This window comes from Abrus precatorius, unplaced genomic scaffold, assembly GCF_003935025.1.
Source record: "Abrus precatorius isolate BTA unplaced genomic scaffold, Abrus_2018 Scaffold9, whole genome shotgun sequence".
Taxonomy (NCBI): Eukaryota; Viridiplantae; Streptophyta; class Magnoliopsida; order Fabales; family Fabaceae; genus Abrus; species Abrus precatorius.
In genome coordinates this window covers 21444180-21465823 of record NW_020874439.1, presented here as the reverse complement: position 1 = coordinate 21465823, position 21644 = coordinate 21444180, and the positions used below count along the sequence as shown (strand labels likewise).

The window sequence follows — 21644 nt, the reverse complement described above, 5'->3', positions numbered from 1 at the left end:
AAAAATTTATGTATGATAAAATTTTATGAAACATAATGGGATATCACATAATTTAATGTATAAATAATATTAAATATTATAAATATTAATAATTTTGTATATTTAGACAACGTTAAAAAAATCAAAATTCTTAAGCAACTACCCGTTTTGTGCAATAAAATAATAATAATAAAAGAAAAATAAAACGACAACTGCGTAATCGTTATGTTTTGTTTGGTTTCCTTCCGCGAAGGAGTAGGGTTTTGTACTGTTACTCATTGTCACCAACACGCTTTTACTTTACTGCATCAGCACTTCATCTTTACTCCTTCAAATTTCCAACAAGGTACCCCATTTCAAATCTCAGATCTTTCTTCCCTTTTGTTTCTTTTGTTTGTTTAAGGTTGTATCTTTTGTGCCCACATGTTATCTTCTCCAAAGTCTACCCCTTTTCCCCCTCCCCATAATTTAGGGTTTGGTGTGGTGATAAAACCACAATAATTTCTGGGAATTTCTTGTGACATTTGATAATTATAGATTTTTATTTTGCTTGCGAATTAGGGTTCATTGATTCTTTACAGCGTTTGGTTGTAGCTAATAGCTATCTCCTCTTATTAATTTTTTTTCTTTAATTTCTTAGGTTCGAGGGTATTATGCTTGCTGGATTCATTCTCTTGCTGAAATGCAGTCTTTCTAGGTAGAAAGCTCGTTCCCACCACTTCATTTGTATATTATTTTGTTTTCTTTCATTTTTTATATGATGTTTTGGTATTTTATTTTGAATATTTACAATTTTATGTTGTGCAATGCTGGAATTTTTCTGACTAATTGGCCTTTCTAAATATGAACTTCACGTGCCTTAGGATTAGAAACTAGATTTTTACTTGTGGGTAGTAAATTTGATATTTGTACCCAAAGCTATCCCTACATTATGTTCAATTTCATTTTAATTGTTGCATTTTCAACTAGTTCAATATAGTAATGCTAGTAGCTGAAATATTGAGTCACTGGATCAAAGACCAAGGGTCCGTTTATTTCAGTTTTTTTTAAATGAAAAAGTGCTTTTATAATTAATAGGTATGTTTTAAAAAAATTATAAAAGTTACCCAAGTTTTTTTTTTTTTTCAAAGAAAACTTGAAAAAAGCTGTTTTGTGTGTTTCTCCAAAGCTGAAAATAGTAGCTTCTGAAAAAGGACTTTGTTTTTATCAAGTTTAACAAAATGGGCTTTAGACCATGAGGAGATCTTTGGTGATATACTTCCAACTTCCAAGACTTCTGGATATATGACTAGTTCATAGCCAATTTGAAGTGGATAGGTGTAAGGAGAAATATGACTGAACTAGGTTATTAGTTGCCAATTAGTAGTTAGAAATGTATTCTTCACTCTATAGGCAAATGATCCATTGAGTTTGCCTCCTGAATCAAATTACTTATGAAATCTTAGAACTTCATATGTTCTCTATATTATATTTCTGGAATGAACATTTTTTAAATACTGGAAGTTGTAATGTAAGACATAGAACAATTAGAACCTTCAGTTTTAAACATGCTATACACAGAGAGAGGATTGAATGATTGTACACTTGTAGTTGTAGAGTGTTATAGGTCTAAGAAGATGTGGAGAAGAAAGCCTTGGATATTCTATCAAAAACAGTAACGTACTAAATGGTATCAGAAGCTGCAGAATAAAATTTCTATTAATAAACTTTGATCTCATTAGTGGCAGACTGGTAGTTGCTTACATGTTGTGTTCTTGATTTGTTATATACTTTATCAACAATGATGTAATGTAATTATTTGCTTAATTGATTATCCCTCTTTTTGTGTTAATTGTCATTTGTGTGATATTATTATCTCTCTTTCTCACATTAGGGTGCTCCTATTTTCCTAGTATAAATATTCAGAAATATCTTTGAAGGCCTGGGACATGGTTGGATGAGTTTTTACATTTTAACTTTCCCCTAACGACTACCCTAAATCCACTGGGCATGAAGCATTGTGTGAAATGATATAAGTTTTCAATTGCTAGAAAGAAGAATATGGGATTGCATTTGCACATTGCTTTTAGCATGTGCACATTTCCTTTGAATGTCACCCACACATAGTACATGTGTTTTCAGTCTCTTCTTTGGCCATATTGTAATGGAATCTGTTTTCTTTACCTGCTGACTGTAAGCACGGTAGTTGTGAAATATGTATTGAACAATCATGTAATGTAGAAAAATAAGTGATTTCTGCACTGAACAGGTTGATTGAACTTCTTTGAAAGCTTGCGGGTTGTGTTTGGAGCTGAAGCACCCACTCTCACATATTTGGCACCTAATTCTCTTAATTTTGATTCTGTTGACAGAAAGCTTTTTCCACTGTCCCTTTCTTGGTGTTAGCTATGCTACCCACTGGAGCAAAAGAGACTCAATTACGTGAGAGCAACAGTCAGAAGGTCCATCCTCAACCCATGGAAGATGCCATGAATCAGAATCCAGAAGCTATGGAAACCCTAATATCTAAAATTTTTGCAAATATCTCTTCCTTGAAGTCTGCTTATATCCAGCTGCAAGCTGCTCATACTCCCTATGACCCTGATAAAATCCACACTGCTGATAAACTTGTTATTAGCGAGCTGAAAAATCTGTCTGAACTCAAGCATTTCTACAGGGAAAACAACCCAAAACCAGTGTGTGTTTCTCCCCAAGATTCGCGTTTAGCTGCAGAAATTCAAGAACAACAGAGCCTTCTGAAAACTTATGAGGTCATGGTGAAGAAATTCCAATCTGAAATCCAGAATAAAGATTCAGAGATCCATCAATTGCAGCAGCAGATTGAGGAGGCTAGCCAGAAGCGCGCAAAACTTGAAAAAAATCTGAAGCTTAGAGGTTTATCAACCAAAGAATCAGGAGATGAAAATGGATTTTTCCCTGTTGATTTAACTCCAGATCTCTTCACTTCTTCTATGGAAGCAGCTGCAAAAGCCATTCATGATTTTTCCAAACCTTTGATCAACATGATGAAAGCAGCTGGGTGGGATCTTGATGCTGCTGCCAATTCAATTGAACCTGATGTTGTTTATGCAAAGAGAGCTCATAAGAAATATGCATTTGAGTCTTATATATGCCAAAGAATGTTCAGTGGCTTTGAGCAGGAAAGCTTCTCTGTAAAATCAGACAATATTACTGTCACTAAAGAGAGCTTCTTCCACCAATTTCTTGCGTTAAGGGAGATGGATCCCTTGGACACTCTAGGGCAAAATCCAGATTCCATTTTTGGGAAATTTTGCAAGAGCAAATACCTAGTGGTAGTTCATCCCAAGATGGAGGCATCATTCTTTGGAAATTTAGATCAACGAAATTACGTGATGGGTGGAGGGCATCCAAGGACTCCTTTTTACCAGGCTTTTCTTAAACTGGCCAAGTCAATTTGGCTTTTACACAGGTTGGCTTATTCCTTTGAGCCAAATGTGAAGGTATTTCAGGTTAAAGAAGGGAGTGAGTTCTCTGATGTTTATATGGAAAGCGTGGTCAAGAATCTGATAATGGATGATAATGATGAGAAACCCAAAGTTGGTTTGATGGTTATGCCTGGATTTTGGATTGGGGGAAGTGTGATTCAGAGTAAAGTCTATCTCTCAGGTATGAAGGTCGCTGAATGATTCCTGGATACAGGCAAGCTTTCAGCAAATGCATATTTGTTTGTATGTGGTTTGTTTGAATTGTTGTTCCCCTATCTTGTAAGATAATGCTGTTGTCTGTAATTTTTAAGATCCCTTTTAGTGGTTGTAAGATTAAATGAGCCTTTATCCTTGTTTATATTCATGTCCCTTGTACTGTGGAAACATCCTGCACCCCAATTCTAGTAGTCTTAGTGAGAGGGGAATTGAAAGGCATGAAATGTCACTAAGCTATTGGTTGAAGTTTATTCAAAATTACCAAAGTTTTGTAAATTTCTCTTCTAATTCAGCCCGTGCTTCTCGAACTTTTATAATTTTTATTAATTTTTAACCATTGATAATAAGATTTGGTGGTTGTTGCTTGTGTAACTAATAACTTAGAGAGTGCAAGAGGGTATTAGAAAGTGTTCTTACCACTCTTCTTGAAAGGTATATAAAAGAAATTCCATTCCCTTAGGAATTTCAATGTTTCCAGCAGAAGAAATGTTCTTCGGTGGGCATATATTTGATGGGAGGGTAGCATTATCATCTGTTAAGCAAATGCTTTGGTTACTATAGCTGCTGAAAATCTATGCGAGGGGAGAATATGTATTTTAATTTTAAATTAAAAGACATATATTATTTATGTTGATAGATGCATGATTAATATATTAATTTATATTTTGAAAAAAATATTAATTTTAAATATATTTATTTAAAATAAAAAAATGTCTTTTCTTCTCCTGTAAAACTTACTCTTCAAAAAACTTCTTATGGATCTGGCCGGGGACTTATTTAATTTTTATTGAGAATTTTCAAATTATGATTTGAGTAAAAGTTACGAGGAATATTTTTTTTTTTTAAAACTAAAAGATGGCTTGGAACTTCATAAAGGAAAAAACCAAACATGCATGTATGGCACAAATAAGCAAACGATGTTGATGCATTTAATGAATTACTCAAGATGAGAATTTCCCAATTCCTTTGAATTATATTTGCTTATTAATTTTATCCAACCACTTTTAGTGCAGGATTTTAAATAAATTTGTAATTTTTTACACTGTTATTGAATTAATTTTTAAAATAAATAATTAAAATATATTATGCGAATATTTTTAAATTTAATAAATTTTGTAAATTTAAAAAGAGTACACATTATATTAGCAAAAAAAAAAAAGAGAGTACATATTATAATTAATAATAATAATAACATTTTATTAAATTTAAATAAAAATAAAATATAAAAATGTAAATAAATATTAAATTAAAAAATTCCTAATGTAAAAAAAAATTACTTGGCATGGCAAAAAACAAAGTTAACCCTTAAAAATATTTACATTTGAGAATATTTCACTCTTATTACCAACATTTTCATGTAAAAAATATTTTAAAAATGTTCTCATTCAAGAATTAATATTCACAAATTATATATAAAAGTTGATATTTCTTTAAATTAAAATATTTTCTTTCTTACTGATGTAAATTAAGCAATGATTTCTGATCTAGACTACATGTATCTTTTACTGACAATCTTGTCTAAATTGAGTAGAACCATTCTGGACAACAAAGTTCTCTTTTCGAATATTTAACACAACTTTATTTATTGGAACTTGAACTCCATCTTAATTTGTGATATTAAGTTTAAGTATCAATACATACAACTATATTAAATACTTAGAGAGAGCTTTGTTGCTCATAATAATCCTATTTGACATGTATTGGTAGCATGGTTTCTAAAGAGCTTGGTTGGTTTTCAATTCCTATAGCATTGTTTAACAGCATTTTTGTTTGGTAGATTCATTTGATTTAATTTTATATTAGGGTGAGATTATTAAAATAAATATGAGTAGGCCATGTAAAACAACCTAGATTTACATGAATCTCTAGGTATCTCTGCATTTCCAACATCAAACGGAACAAATTTTATTTTGAGACTCATAATATTTTATTCAGACATAATTCATCATCTTCTAATTATTTTTTCATTATCTGGCTTCCGATGTTTAAATTTTTAATTAAAGTTAAACCAAGCAACTATATAAACCAACATTTCGCTGCACCAGTTGATGAAATACTGAAATTATGGTATTTTATTTTTAGATTTGCTGACTTTTAGTTTTTGAATTATATATTTTAATATCTTTCATTTTTGAACAATTCTAAATATTTCAGCCAATCTTTTCATTATTAAATAAAATATATAAATATTTTTTTTGAAAAATTGAATACGCGTAATTTTTTTAATTAATAAAACATACTTTTATTGAATATTTTTTTTCTTAGGTATCAGAAAGATTATAAAGAATCTTTTTAGTAGAACAAGACAAAAGTCTCCACTGTTACATTAGAGTTACTGGGTATCATTCTTTTACCAACTCTTATATTTTTATATTTATATCTTTTTTAATATTTTTAACTCCTTTTTATTTTTATTTTCCTTTTCTATTATATATCAATTATATATTTTTTAATTTTCCCTATTTCTATCTCTTTCGCTCACAGTTTTAAAAGATAATCAAATGTCACTTAATATTATAATGAATTAGTAAATTAATTAACCGTGAGATTGTTCTAACTTAACTTTTTGAGTTTATGATTTGAAGCAAAAATTTTATCCTTTATATAAAGATCCTATTTAACTTCAAATAAAAAGTACTTGAAGTCTTAAAAAAAAATGTTCACTTGATATTTAAATTTTATCTTATATCATATCATCTTTGCTGGAATATCACTCGTAATGTCCCACTTGCAAAATTGAAGAGCCAACAATTAACCATATAATGACGCATCATTATAGTTTTAGTAATCGAAATTATGTCTCTTGGAATCTTCCAAGCTTCATATTGGGGTTTGCTATTATGTTTTGCCAACCAATTGATCAACTTCGCACATGTCTTCTTCTTTTCTTTTTTCCCTTCTTTTGCATTAGACATAGACCCGATGGTGTCGCCTTAAAAGCTCCATGTTGCACCTTCATCAACCCTACAAAACCATCAACAATCTCTTATTAAATCATCTCCAGTCATTCAAGTTTCATACATTTTCTCTTCTTACTTAAGCATCGTATTACATCTTTTTTCTCTTTTTTTCCCCCTCTCACCACTTGATCATAATTCTTACAATCTAAGTTCAAGTCTAACCCTTTTAATCGTATAACAACAAGGTTTGAGCCACAACATTACTTCACATACCACCGCACTCAAAATAAAACAAGCTTCTTAAGACAAGGTTTTGCTTTAACATGGTTTTTTCTTGATATCAGGGTGGACTATATATAGTTTATATGAATATATTATTATTTACATCTAAGATAATAATATAATGTATGCTTATGCTAATGCTAATTATAATTTTTTATTTTAATTTGACCGACCAGCTCCTATTGAAAAATTATTATAGTCCTATGTTCTGTTTCGTTCTTAGCACAACTCATTGCACGTAAAAAGAAGATAAAATAACGTAACAAAGAGAAAACCTAAATACCTATGCATGTGATGATGTGAGGAGCTATCTATATAAGCACCACACCTCATTGCCATTTTCTTCAACCAAATATCTCCTTTTGAGCTTTGAAAACACTCTTCTGTAAGGTTCATAGCTAACTAAGCTTCAATTTGTGACTCAACATGGCACAATTCAACTTTACATTACTATCCATTTTCCTTTCTCTCCTCTTTTTAAATTTTGCCGCGCCAGTTGAACCATCAAGGCATCACAATTCCCAAACAATGTCCTACATAAAGTCCTCTTGCGATGGCACCCTCTACCCAAAACTTTGCATTCGTTACCTGGCCCAATATGCCAAATCCACCATTAATGGCCCACAAAACTTAGCCCAATATGCCTTGTCAGTGAGCCTCTCTAGAGCACAAAACACAAGAGGGTACTTTTTGAATGTGGCCAAGGAACTTAAGGCCATAAAAAACAACAAAATGGAGTACATAACCGTGCAAGATTGTGTGGACCAAATCAATGATAGTGTGGACCAACTTAACCAAGCCATCAAAGAACTACATTTGTTAAACCAGCATGGCTCCACCATCAATGATGACATGTTGTGGCACATAAGCAATGTTGAGACATGGGTGAGCACTGCCTTAACAGATGCTAGTACTTGTGTGTACTCATTCCCTGGTCATAGAATGAGTAAGAGAGCAGCTGCAATTAAGGTTAAGGCCATGAATGTGGCACAAGTTACTAGTAATGCACTTGCCATATTCCATAGATATGCATCTAGATACCGGCAACAAGTAGCAGCTAGAACCCCCATGAAAACCTAGAAGCTAATTTGCTATAGCTTATTACCACCCTCTGTTTGTTCATGTATACATTATACATGTTTTTTCTTTGGGGGGTTATGATACCTATTCATTTGGTGTAATTTGATTTCATGAATTTAGTTTCATAACTATTTGTACTAATAAATAACTATGTGAGTTGGGTTGTTATCAATTGTTAGGACAGTTTAAGATACATAAAGGCGATTTATTAAAAATAGTAACATGGGTATTAAAAATTAATTATTATTAAAAAATTTAATATTGTATTAAAAATATTTTCAGAAAATATTACTAATTTAAAAAATATTCAAAAGGCGTTGCTCTATATATATATATATATATATATATATATATATATATATATTTTGAAAGAAGAATTATTCTTCACATAAGAATGAGGTACTGATAAAATAAAAATTAATCAATTTAATTTATAAAAGATATGTAAAATTAAATATGATATCTATACTTAAATTGTATAATCTTAACCACTTTTTTTTATTGGGTAAAGAATTAGGACAAGCGAAAGCGAAGAAGTCACATGGAATATGAAAATTTAAGTTCACTTCCTTAATTTGAATTCATTAAAAATAATGATTAAAATTTAATAATTTAATAGATTCTGTCATTTTTATTTCTTATCTTCAAAGACATTGTTAGAGTAAAGTGTGAATTAGTTCCACATGGAATAAGATATGAGTAAATTAGGGGTTTATAAAGAGATAGACTCATGTACCTATTATCTTAAGGTTTTGGAGTTGCATTGTGGTGTTCTAGTATTTGTTTTGTTGAGACTCCTTACGTAAAAACTCTTCAACCCAACAATGTTATACTCAGCCCAAAAAGTATTGTTGGGTGAATGACAGCCCATGTGGAAGAGAGCAATAGTTGCTCTAGTGTAGACTATGGATATACTCATGAGCCAGTAGCATTCATGTGCGGAATGTGTGGAGCCCAAAAAGTATTGTTGGGTGGATGATAGCCCACATGGAAGAGAGCAATAGTTGCTTTGGTGTAGACCATAGATATACTCATGAGCCCAAAAAGTATCGTTGGGTGAATAACAACCCACGTGGAAGAGAGCAAGAGTTGCTCTAGTGTAGACCATAGATATACTCATGGATGAAAGAAATTCTGCTGCGGAGGGAGCCGATATGGAATATGGAATAGATAGATTCACATTTGAGAGGAAGTATTGGAGTCAAGTGATATGAGCAAGTTAGAGGTCTATAAAGAGATGGACCTATGTACCCATTGCCTTAAAGTTTTGGAGTTGTATTGTGGTGTCCTATTTTTTGTTGAGACTCTCTACCTAAAAACTCCCTAACTCAACAGACATTAAGGGTAAACTATTCTTTTAATATTTATGTGTATTATTTTCTTCACATTTCAATTTATCCAAAAAACCATTTAATTTTATTTTCATTTCATTTCTATCTATTTCATTAATCACATGCAATTTCATCCCTTGGATCAAAACAAAGCATAAAATTGGGTCCAAAAGCTACATGTTGCTAATGTGGCATGTAATTAAGGAGGTCAGCTGGTTTTCAATCTCAGGGGCGTAGATTAACGAATAATTAATTCGATAGATTGATTTGATTTAATATGAGATTATTAAGTGAAAGCACGAGTAAATCATGTAATAAAGAACCTATTATTTACATGAATCTCTATATCTGAGCATTTGAATCTCAAAATCTGAATAGGATTAGCTCAATTTCAAGATTGATATGCTTAGGTAGCAACATCTGACTTGCCAAATTAAGGGAATAGATTTTATTTGGAGAATCGTGATCTTGTACTTATTTCCTTAATACTTAAATGCTATTTAAAGTTGAAATAAACCAACAAACAGTGTAGCTTAACACCACAAAGTTAAATTAAGCAGCAATTAATGAAAGTCCAAATCTTTTAACCAATCTTATTATATTTGATCTTTTATTTATTTTTTAATTTTTTTCATTAATTTTTACACATCTAATATTACTCGAACTCAAAATTACCAGTTAAATTAAAATAATTTTATAGTTTTTTAAATTAGTTTTTCCTGTTAAAAAAAATTCTTTTTGTCCTTTTTTTTTTATCATCTTTTATTTTTTTTATGTGAATATTTTTATACTAAAACTTTAGTCTTCCAAAGCATGAGGCTCCACCATGGGGCCAAAATTTTTCAATGTTGACTGGGATAACAGGAGCGTGATGGGTTGTTCATCTCAAGAATTAAAAAAATTATCCTTTACTGCAAATTTTCGTTGGACTAGCCTTTGTTAGTATAATATTTTAAAACAAAAATTAATTTAGTATAGATATTTTAAAATTTTACTAACAATATAATATATTAAAAAAATGTAAGATGTTATTATGCTTAAATTTGCCAAGCAGTTGATCAAATACACACGAGCATTAATTATATTATTTTTCTTCTTTCAAGGGGACAGGGACCCGTGGGCTCGCCTTGAAAGTTCCATGTTGCACTTTGATTCAGCCTTCAGAATCATCAACATACTCTCATTAAACTATCCCAATATATCATTCAAGTTTCATGCGTTTTCCTTACTAATTAAGAGTCATATAAACGTGTAATAACAAAAGTTTGAGCCACATTACTTCACATACCATGACACTCAAACAAGGAAAACAAGCTTCTTAAAACAAGGTTTTACTCCAACAAGTTATTTTCTTGATTTCAGGGTGACTATCTTTGATATGAATGTATTATTATATACACATAAAATAATAATATAATGGATACTGATGGCAATGCTAATGTTAATTGTATATTATCTTTGATTTTGATTTGACCGACCAACTCCTATTAAATTTTATTATAGTCCTATATTGCTCTGCTCGTTCTTATCACAACTCATTGCATGTATAAAGGACATAAAATAACGTAACAAAGGGAAAAACTAAATAGATGTGCATGTGATGATGTGAGGAATTCTATATAAACACCACACCCCATTGCCATTTTCTTCAACCGAACATCTCCATTTGAGCTTTGAAAACTCTTCTTTTAGGCTTAGCACTAAACAAGCTTCAATTGTGACCCAACATGGCACGATTTAACCTCACAATGGTGCTATTTATTTTCCTCTCTTTGTTTTCAATTATTGCCACCTTTGTTGAGCCAACCATGGCCAAGCATAACGATTCCCAAACAATGGCCTACATAAAGTCCTCTTGCAATGGCACCCTCTACCCAAAACTTTGCATTCGTTGCTTAGTTCAATATGCCAAATCCACCATAAATGGCCCACAACACTTAGCTCAATTTGCCTTGTCAGTGAGCCTCTCTAGAGCACTAAACACCAAAGGGTACTTGTTGAAAGTGGCCAAGGAACTTAGGGCCACAAAGAACAACAAAAGAGAGTACCTAATCGTGCAAGATTGCGTATACCAAATAAAGGATAGCGTGGACCAACTTAATCAAGCCATCAAAGAACTACAAATGTTGAACCAACATGGCTCCACCATCAATGATGACATGTTGTGGCACATAAGTAATGTTGAGACATGGGTGAGCACTGCCTTAACAGATGCTAGTACTTGTGTGTACTCATTCCCTGGTCATAGAATGAGTAAGAGAGCAGCTGCAATTAAGGTTAAGGCCATGAATGTGGCACAAGTTACTAGTAATGCACTTGCCATATTTCATAGATATGCATCTAGATACCAGCAAGCTGCTACTAGAATCTCCAAGCAATCCTAGGAGCTTGACAGCTAAGCTAACTTAACTAATTACTACCCTTTGTTTGTTCATGTCCATGATGCATGTTTTTTCTTTGGGTGGGTTTAAATTGTTATTAATTAAGTGTAATCTGGACTTATTAATGTAATTTCATATTTGTTTCTGTTCATAAAGAATTATATGATTCCTAACCATGGGTATAGGAAAAACTGTTAGGAAAAATAAAACTTTTTAAGTGTCGGCTGGGAGATATCTTTGATTCACACACACATAAAATAATAATAAAAAACAGTTTTTCTTTTTGCATTTTTTATTGATTGTTTTTATTAATTGGTAATGGTTTTAGAATCCGTTGACTGAGGCTCTCATAGCTAGCTAGCCAGCAAGTCAAGTCAAGTAATTTAGCAAAAAAGAATACAATAAATAAATGAAAGGGATTTTATTCTAAACCACCAAAAATAAAGGAAAATTATTTTTAACGTAAGAATATTATGGGGAATATAAATAATAATAGCTAAAGTATACTAATATAATATAACTAATCGTATAAATTTTGTGTGGTTTCATAAGTAAAAATAAAAATCGAATCTAAGAAAACTGTTTTCTTGATAGAAAAGAAAACTGAGCATATTCCATTTAATTTATATATGTAGAACATTGTGGTGGTGACCGTTAATTTGGCTGGCGAGTTTGGGGATGAAATCCTCCAACCCATTTATGCTACTTCGTGCCAAGTGAAATAAGGTGAATTGGACTAACCATATACAAGGGACGGGCTTATATCTGTTCTTACTTCACTATGAATTTTTATAGGATTATTCTTTTTAATGTTTGAATTCGACTCAATCAAAATTCCATAAAAATATTCTAATATGGTTGAATCAACTCAATTTTTAAACAAGATATATCAATTTTAACGAAATATAAAACTAAAATTATACTATTTTTTGCATTATATATATATATATATAGAAAGAATCTTCTTACACCAATGTAAATTTAAAAACTCTTACATTTAATATGAATCTTCCATTTAACTTAAGTCTAATGACCAGTAAAATAATAAATTATAACCCGTTAGATTTAAGTTAAATCTCAGATTGGATATAAAAGTTTTTAAACTTACACCGATATAAGAAGATCTAGCTATATATATATATATATAAGCCAATAATATAAATATAATATTGTTTTATGCATAATGTTATTTATTAAAATTTATCATACATTAATTCATAATTATTTTAAAAAATATAATTTTTTTATCGGGTTAAGCAATTCCAACCCGCCCCAAAACATATTGGGTCTTATTTTGCTATTTAGAAAACATCAAAATTAAATTAGACCAAGACAGGTTGGGTATTATTCACTTATAAGTTAGAATCATTGGGTTAAATAAAAATTTAAAAGAATTAAGATTTTGTTTTTAGATTCTTAATTTTTACAGACATAAATTTAATACATAAAAAAATATATCTTAGTACAATAAAGTTGATAATTTATTTAAGAATAAAATTATACAAATTTATTCTTTTATTAATTTTTAATTGAACTGAATCAATTCGCGAAACTTTAAAAGTGAGGCGAGTAAAAGGACTACTTAAGAAGACAAAGCGGATTAACTAATGTTTGAAGTACATAACATCAAAGTTTGGGAGTGAAAGTGTCGGGTTCTTTTACATTTAATCTAACAAGCAACTATTGAAAACCAAACAACCACTACAACTTCATTCAAATATCATCCAAATGTATTTTTAAAATTATATTTAATTGAAAAACCTATTTAAGCCAGGTCAGCTCTTATAATGCAAAATTTAACCTATATTGCATGTCAATTTAATCTTATTTTCTTCATGAAACATTATACATAGCATGAATGTATAGTTTCAAACATATAAACTCAACCTTAAAAGCAATAGATTAATAAATTATTTTTATAGAATACTTCATAATTTTTATGAAGTATTTATTATTATTTTTTCATTTATCCTTCATAAATAGAATTGATGAAAACTTAAAACTACAAAAATAAATGTTAATACTAAAATTCAGTTCAATAATATTAAATAAGGATAAAACTGATTTTCATATTTAAAAATTATGAAAATAAACTAATTTTAATTATTTTTATTAGTTTGAATAATTTAGTTAAAAATGTAAGTACGCATATTATGGACAAGATATAAATCCTAGGAATATCATTTACTAAGCCCTGATGTTCAAAATATAGGCTCAACTGCTCAAAGCATTATTCACTTAAACAAAAGCATAATAAAGAACACACCACAAAATTATTAAATGAAATTGTCTTCAATTACACAAACATCATATCATTATCATATTCCTCAACTAAATTGAATTTTTTGTGTATAAGCTACAAACATGATACCCAAAAAAAGAGGCAACCAGCGGAAGTTAAGCAATGAAATGTGGTTGTCTATGAATTTAGCCAAGGAAAAACATTGGGTGATGTCTGCAACCGCCCTGTTAGAACTTCAACACCAGTCTCTGTCACCTAATAATGAAAAGGTTGCATCATATTAAACAGATATGGTTAGCTAAAAGTAGTGATGCACGATGAGATGCATATTTAAGACACCAAATACAAGTGTCATTGAATTTACTAATTCACTGACCAAAACAAATTAAGAACAAGCCACCATGGCTTTAGTGCACTTTGTAAAAAGAAGGCAATGCCAATAGGATTAGGATTTGGCTAGTGGTGTAGGGCTTGGGTAATTTGCATGAGAATATAAGTTTAGAGCCTTTTTGTTTTATATTAGAAATCAATTAATCCCCTACACCATGCACATGTTCTAGTGTAAAATCTGTAGCCGAGATTAATTTAAATACATATCCCAATTATGTTTGAAGGTTCAAAATCAATTTTATTTGAATCAAATATACACAAATTAAAAACACAAACTAATCACCCAAAATAAATAAACAAGCGGACATTTAAACTAAACCTCTTCGCTACTACCATTATGCCCAACAAAAGCACTTTGTAGCAAGCTATTGAATCATTTCATTATCATTATATAAAGGTGAGAATGTAAATGTTATCTTATCATATGTACAAAATTTTATCCAAAAATTAAAATTATTATGATAATTTTCTACAAAATCATGACAGAATGTAAAATATAACTCTACTTTACTGCAATAGAACCCAGGAGAAAACAGAAGTGGACATACCAGAAGAGTGTGCTCAAATTGAGCGCTCCGTTTACCATCTGCGGTAACAGCAGTCCATCCATCAGGCCACATTCGATCACGCCAAACGCCTATTAAAAACTACCATTAGAGCTTGCCACATGTATTCATGAAAATTATCTACATAAGCAATTTTATAAGTATACCTGCATTGATCATTGGTTCAATTGTAAAGGTCTGCCCTGCCTTCATCACACCAACTGCTTTATTTCCTGACATTGGTGGTTAAGGTGTATTGCACATGTTCTCTTTCTTGCAATCACGGTTCAATGTTAACATGAATCAACTGGGATGGGGGGAAGAGAAGCTAGAGGTGCACGCACAATAAAAAGCTAATGTGAAATGGTAAGTTTAATTTTGGGAGCAATACTTTCAAGAATTGGATTTGACAGAGAAAAATTAACAATTTTAAAAAAAATGACATGAGAATAAAGAACCTGTTTGTCGCGAGCAATTAACAGAATCTACAACCAGATTGGCAATAGAAAGTGAACGGCTAATCATAAGTAAAATTATTTCTAGTTTTCCAACAGTTATTTTATGTTCCAACAATCGGTTCCTTTATATTAAAAGAAAAGTGCATATTGCATATTGTGCTTAACGCTTGACCAAACATACATTAGAGGATGCAGAAAGTAATTTTCAAATATATTTTCCCTACCCTGCAGTGCTTTTAAACCAAGGAAAGGATACTTGCATAATGAGGAATGTTTGGTGCACAGTGAAAGAGCTCTCCAATTCCATGACCACAATATGATTTTACCTAAGGGGACGGGGGAATATGAGTAAGGTACAAGTGATATCCATCGACCGATGTGAAGCAACAAAACAATAAAAAAGTACCTTTAAAATTTAAAAGAAAAGAAAAGAAAAGAAAAGTAATTATACCACAGAGAAGCCAGACATTGAAGCATGACGATTAATAACTTCACCAATTTCGCGGAATCGTACTCCAGGTTTAACTGAATTCGTTAGAAAAGGAAGAATCAGGATCCCATTGTTCAATTTCTTAAAATCTTATGGACATTCTAATTATATGAAGCATTTAAACACAGCAATCGGACAATATAATCCAAAGACCAAATAGATATATTTATGGTTTTTATCAGTTATTAATTGATTTTTACAATGCATATTGATAAAATATTAAGTAGCTCAATCAATATCAGTTATTCAGCATGTCCTATTTTTAATTTATATTTTTAATAGTTAAAAGATATATTATCTAATATAATTGGGGATTGAGGACCAAATTAACATTTTTAGGATCAAATTTGCAGTTTCATTTATGAATTCATAAGGAAATACAAGACTAATAATATAATGTTTTAAAAATTCAATTATATTTGAAACTTAGACAAGAGACAGATTCTTCAGAGTTGAAATATAATGGAGATATACCAATGGATATTGCCTTCTCCAGGCACTCATATGTGCATTTGACCAGTTGGCGAGACTCTTCATCAACATTTCCCACAAAGTATGTCTCATTGAGATCACCTGCATAACAACTCATAAATTAACCGAGGGTTGAATTTTATGAACTTCAAGTGAAATGGTGTAACATATATTCACTAATTAACTTACCATGAACACCTTTATAGTACACAGTGACATCAATATTGACAACGTCACCATCCTCAAGCTTCCTGTACAATGACTATTATTAAGAGAAGTTCTCAAGTTGATATAATTGTATTATGCCACTGTGGCACTTGCTTGCACTAATCAAGTGTAAAGTGCCAAAGAAGAATCAAATAGCAAAGTTATTTTCTGTAAATTATAGCCAAAAGATATATAAGTAAAGTGGGTACTAGCAAAAAACGAAAACTACAGCAAGAATAAATAAGAAAAGGCACCGAATAGGTTACCTTGCATCAGGAATTCCATGGCAGACTACTTCGTTAACTGACCTGTTAGAAAGAGCAAATTTCATTCATAACATATACCAAGGCAACCAAAAGAAAAAAAAAATTTACAGAAGAAAAGTACCTACGTGCAGCAAGATTTAGGGAAGAAATGGTAATTGAGAGGTGATGGATATCCTCCTGCAAAGGTAAAATTAAAGAAAAAAGAAAATACCACCATTAATGACCAATTGTAATTGCCAAATCCCACTGACATCAAGAAACCGAAAGGAACCATTGGGAAACAGAATTATAATGAGGTTGGGAAGCTTTCTCTCAGTATGCTCATGACTTTTTTGAAGGACTTTTTCATTTCTGGTATCAGAGGTTCAGTAGCCTCACTATATCTTTTGGTATCTTTTATTTTTTCTCCCGTTTTGGAGAATATCTTCTATTCAACTTAGTTGTACTTTATCGATTTTCTATTAAAAAAAATTTTATCCAAAAAATTGCTTGTTGTACATAGTACCACAAAAAGAAAAAAGAAAGGCAATTGTTTCAGAGTTTTCAGTCAGACACAACATTCCGAAAGATATGTCTCTAGATTACAATGATTATGACTACATCATAAATAACAGAAATGCATACTGAACACTACAGTAATGCCAAGATTTTCTAAATGTAATGTGATAAACTTAAAGGCACTGATACAGCACAGACAAGAGGATATAATAAATTTAAAAAATTATTAGACCTGACACACAGCTATAATATGACAAATTTTGAATTAAAGCAATACGAAACACAAATTGTAAATAAAATTAGAGAATAAAAAATTTAAAAGTGGGCATGAGTCACTGTAGAATGTATACATAATATGACATTATAATTAGTATATGTTTGATTTAACTTATTTTGGACAAATAATCTCTTTTCTCTTCCGATATCCCAGAGAGCTTTTGAGAGAAATAAAAAACCAAAAGTAATCCATCTCAAACTTATATTTAATCTCAGTATAATGACATTCCTAGTTGTATTGCATAAAAGTTTTAAAAATAAAAAGTAAAATTTGAAAAATAGCTAGGAGTATTTGATTTTCTGTTAAGTGCCCGATGGATGTGTCTCAAAAGATGGGTACACCACACAGATGGCTGCTAATTTGAACTTGAAGTATCTGAGCTTCCTTAATTGATAAAATTATTAAAATTCAATAAATAAAGCAGCTAAAAAGATGGCAAGCCTTGTGAGCATTTTTGAAAAGGAAAGGTCATTAAAATTAGTACCTGCAGCAATAGTTGCCTCGTGAACAACTCTGTCAATCTCATCAGTTGTCACACCAGGCTGAATAATCCGAGCAGCTGCATCCAACACCTCCCTTGCAATCTTTAAATCAATTCACATAATGAGTCAAAAGTCCAGATCAACATACAAAGCAAAAATAAAAACATAATCTTCAAAGACCTTTTCACCACCAAAAGTTTACTCACACTAGAATATTATAGGCCACCTCAACTGGCCCAAGAAAAGAAATATTGATGAAGTTTTTTTTTACAATTTCAAGAGATTCTTCTTTCTTTTCTCACCCCTCAAGCTTATTACATATATCAAAGTGGAGGTTTATTGGATGTCATCATTAATCAACAAAGTGACATTAATTATCATATCACCAAGTCATTTTCTAACAAATTGAGCAGTATGAAAATAAGGATATGAAACAGTTTTGCATTGAATGATGAGTTCAGACAGAAGAGGAGAGGCAAGAAACTTACCCGACAAGTTTCTCTCATTCTCTCAATTTGATCTTGTGATTTGATCTACAGATTAATATCAGTTAGAAGGTAGAATAAACAGAATAATGACAATGTCCAACTTGATCTAACATCAATCATCTACTCGTGTATTTTAAATTTACACACCTCAACAGTATGCTGCAGTTCACTACTGGGCTCAACTTTGGGAATTCCCTGAAGTTTTAAAAACAGAAAAGATGAAACAATTTAGAAACTAATGAACCTCAGGCATTTAAAAAAGAAGATTTTGTATAACTCACATCATCAGCCCAATCAGGTTTATCAATATTTGCAGGGATAATCCGTTTACTAGAAATGGGATATGGCCGCAGCATCCTTGCAAGAGCAGAAATGAAATTTTGGTCTCAACAAATAAATGAGTAATTAATTATCAATAAACTGGAAGAAAAAAGTTGCAAATTCAACACTACAACATCTAAGATGCCAAAATAAAAAAGTGTTGGAAACATGGAACAAACAGACAGCAGTCAAAATGCAAAAACATGAAAATATCATTACTAACATTATATAATCTTCTTTCATTAAGTAAATTGAGGGGATTCAAAGCCCTAGAAATTTACCCAGTCCAATCAAAGTGAGGAAGCTTTGGACTTCGAGCCTGTCCTCTCTTCAAGCAATACAGCCAACCTTCACCGAGTGAGCCAGAATTTTGAGTGCCAGGTGAGGATAGCTTTGCCTTCAAATGCACTGACTTGTGTGTGCTCCATGAAGACTTGAAACATTCCTGAGAGCTGTCAAGAGATATCAAAATTGGCTCCAATAGACAACATAAAGGATCAAAAGACTCACTGTGAGAAGGAAAGTCATGTCGTGGGTGATTCAGAATTATAAAGTATCAAGTCATTCACCCTCCTCTAATTAGCAACACACGGTGCCATTCTAAGCGACAAAGACATCCCTTTCACCAAATTGACATTCCCTAGTAACTATCAATCTTCTATCAGGAATTAAATTAGATCAATCAGAACTTCTTTCTTTTATTTACAATGACTGAAACAATATCACTTGTCAGCACCAACTCCTGCATTATGTTGCAGTTGCACAACCAGCAAGTGAAATCAAAATATCTAACTTTGTCACTTCAGTTAAAAGAACTATGATAGTTAACCACAGGAGAATAGCCTCATAAACACTTGGTCTCAGTAATTTCTATTGTATAAATGTACACTGAGATAAAATGAAAAAAAAATAATAAAGGGATTTCAAACTATGTTCCACAGTGTCGGAAACGGTTGGCATATGAGTAACATCATACTTAAAAATCTGTCGTTATTTCCTTAGGATTTGTTTGGAAAGGGGGTGGGGCGGAGGGGTGGGTTTGGAGGGAAGGGAGGGGAAGATAAATCTTCTATTTTAAATAAATATATTTTAAATTAATATTTTTTCCAAATAAAAAATAAAAAATGATATATTAACATAAGTTCAATATATTAATCATGTTATTATTATCATAAATGATATATAAGCACAAACCAGAAAGCTTGTTTATTGAAGTATCCATGCATCAACGATTTCAAAAAACTGACAGAGTAGAAAACAATCACAAACCAGAAAGCAGAACCTTCACGGGGAAGCTTCAATTCCATGCATTTTGGACACCTGAACAAATAGAAAAACATAAAAAGGAGAAAAAGTCAGACAAGTTAAACCCAAACACATGATGCATGAGCACATACCATTCCATTATCTGTACAACATTACCATCCCAAACCTCAAACACCCAATTGCAAGGCCCTCATAATAAACTCAAAATTTGAATCTTTCACCACCCCAATTGACCAAAACCGCCATCATAGCAATGCAACAAAATTGGGTACAGTTAAAAAAAGAAGAAAAAAATAAATAAAAACTGCATGCTGCCAGTAGTAGCAGCAACTTTTGCGGATACAATGAAAACCCAATTTGATCAAAGCAAAAAACTAAGTCCTAATCACACATCAAACCATGCCAAATGCAGGAAACACAATCTCACGATCCAAAACAATTAAATAAGAAGTGGTCACAGTTATTGTGACTTGTGAGTAGCTATAGAACAAACAGAGAGAAAGAGAGTGAGGAAAAGTACTGAAGATTTGCTGGTTTGGCACAGTTAGCACAAGAGAGGGTGTTTTCGGATACATTAGATTCACCAGCCATTGATTACAAACAAGTGAAGGCCACTAGGGTTGAAGAAGTGCGAATAAGAACTTAGAAGAAATGGTGAAGAGAGAACAGAAATTTTATAACTTCGTGTTGATCAAGGAAAGGTATACATTTCAGTTTGGGCCTGGCCCGTTCATTTTGTCGGCCTATGAATTGGGCCTACCTATTTCGTGGGCTCATCAGGCCCATTTATATCTTCTGGGTTATTCTGACAAAAATTACTTCTTAGTTACAGAATAAAATAGTGTGTCATTCACTATCATTGCTAGATGCTAAAGAAACCAAAAAAAATAAAATAAAAAATACCCAGAAGATTTTTTTATTCGTTAGAGTGCAAAATTATTAATTATTTAAAAAATTTATTAAAATAATTTTTATATTTAAAATAATATCTTAATAATGTTTATTTGTTAAAAAGCTCAAATTGTTTACTTGGTAGTTTGCCTAACTTTTTCTAATTTATATTTTAAAGTTGATTTAACTCACCCAAATTGCATATTTATATATCGTAGCAAGTGGGTACATATTTCTCCAGCACACTGATTAAACCTTTTCAAATTCAACATTCTTTCACATTTTATTTAAAAAACATTTTAATAAATGTTATATTATTATAGTATGAGTTATTTTTATTATCTTATTCCTGTTTGTTTAGTCATTCTAATTAATTTAATTGATTAATCACAAATAAAAAGATCGAGTATATCACATTCGCTTTTACTCAAATTGGTTGAAAAGTTTAATTTATAGAGCAACTTTTATATAAATTAATGATTGATTATTTCATGCATGGTGAGAGCTAAGTGTTGTGCAGTCTCCACAGTTCACAAAGGTTGAGGACTTTGGGGGGGGGGGGGGGGTGAGTTTAGTTGGGATTACGTGGAGTAGCAAGGATTTAAAAGTAATATACGTTAAAATATGATATTATTGAAAAAATTAAAGAAATATAGAGATTTTTAATATAAATGCAGATATTTAGAGATAAAATAAAAAAAATTATAAAGTATAAAATATTGTTAATGATAATAAAA

General features: G+C 31.3%; 4 protein-coding genes across 8 annotated transcripts; 3 read left to right on the top strand and 1 right to left on the bottom strand.

The window, feature by feature from the left end:
• Window positions 1-204: 204 nt before the first annotated feature.
• On the top strand, window positions 205-4005 carry LOC113849690 (protein GRAVITROPIC IN THE LIGHT 1). Of its 5 annotated transcripts, none has more exons than XM_027479768.1 (3): window positions 205-325; window positions 620-676; window positions 2331-4005. In XM_027479768.1, the coding sequence occupies exon 3, from the start codon at window positions 2367-2369 to the stop codon at window positions 3624-3626; it is 1260 nt and encodes a 419-aa protein (XP_027335569.1). In that variant the 5' UTR covers window positions 205-325; window positions 620-676; window positions 2331-2366; the 3' UTR covers window positions 3627-4005. The 5 variants fall into 5 exon arrangements, with proteins under 5 accessions (XP_027335569.1, XP_027335571.1, XP_027335574.1 ...); XM_027479773.1 differs by having other exon boundaries at window positions 263-325; window positions 2228-4005; XM_027479769.1 differs by lacking the exon at window positions 205-325 and adding an exon at window positions 369-382.
• Window positions 4006-7249: 3244 nt separating this feature from the next.
• LOC113850990 (pectinesterase inhibitor 9-like) lies at window positions 7250-7903 on the top strand. The gene has a single exon (XM_027481489.1). The coding sequence runs from the start codon at window positions 7250-7252 to the stop codon at window positions 7901-7903; it is 654 nt and encodes a 217-aa protein (XP_027337290.1).
• Window positions 7904-10961: 3058 nt separating this feature from the next.
• LOC113850989 (pectinesterase inhibitor 9-like) lies at window positions 10962-11618 on the top strand. The gene has a single exon (XM_027481488.1). It carries the CDS (start codon window positions 10962-10964, stop codon window positions 11616-11618), a length of 657 nt encoding a protein of 218 aa, XP_027337289.1.
• A 2251-nt stretch (window positions 11619-13869) lies between these two features.
• Window positions 13870-20679, bottom strand: LOC113849589 (methionine aminopeptidase 1A). The gene is made up of 16 exons (XM_027479591.1): window positions 20537-20679; window positions 20020-20070; window positions 19032-19202; window positions 18711-18786; window positions 18577-18624; window positions 18430-18474; window positions 17944-18043; window positions 16810-16861; window positions 16685-16726; window positions 16401-16462; window positions 16215-16313; window positions 15702-15775; window positions 15507-15576; window positions 14960-15025; window positions 14796-14884; window positions 13870-14112 (listed from the first exon to the last, which is right to left on the bottom strand). The coding sequence occupies exons 1-16, from the start codon at window positions 20605-20607 to the stop codon at window positions 14035-14037; spliced, it is 1194 nt and encodes a 397-aa protein (XP_027335392.1). The 5' UTR covers window positions 20608-20679; the 3' UTR covers window positions 13870-14034.
• Between the last annotated feature and the right edge of the window lie 965 nt (window positions 20680-21644).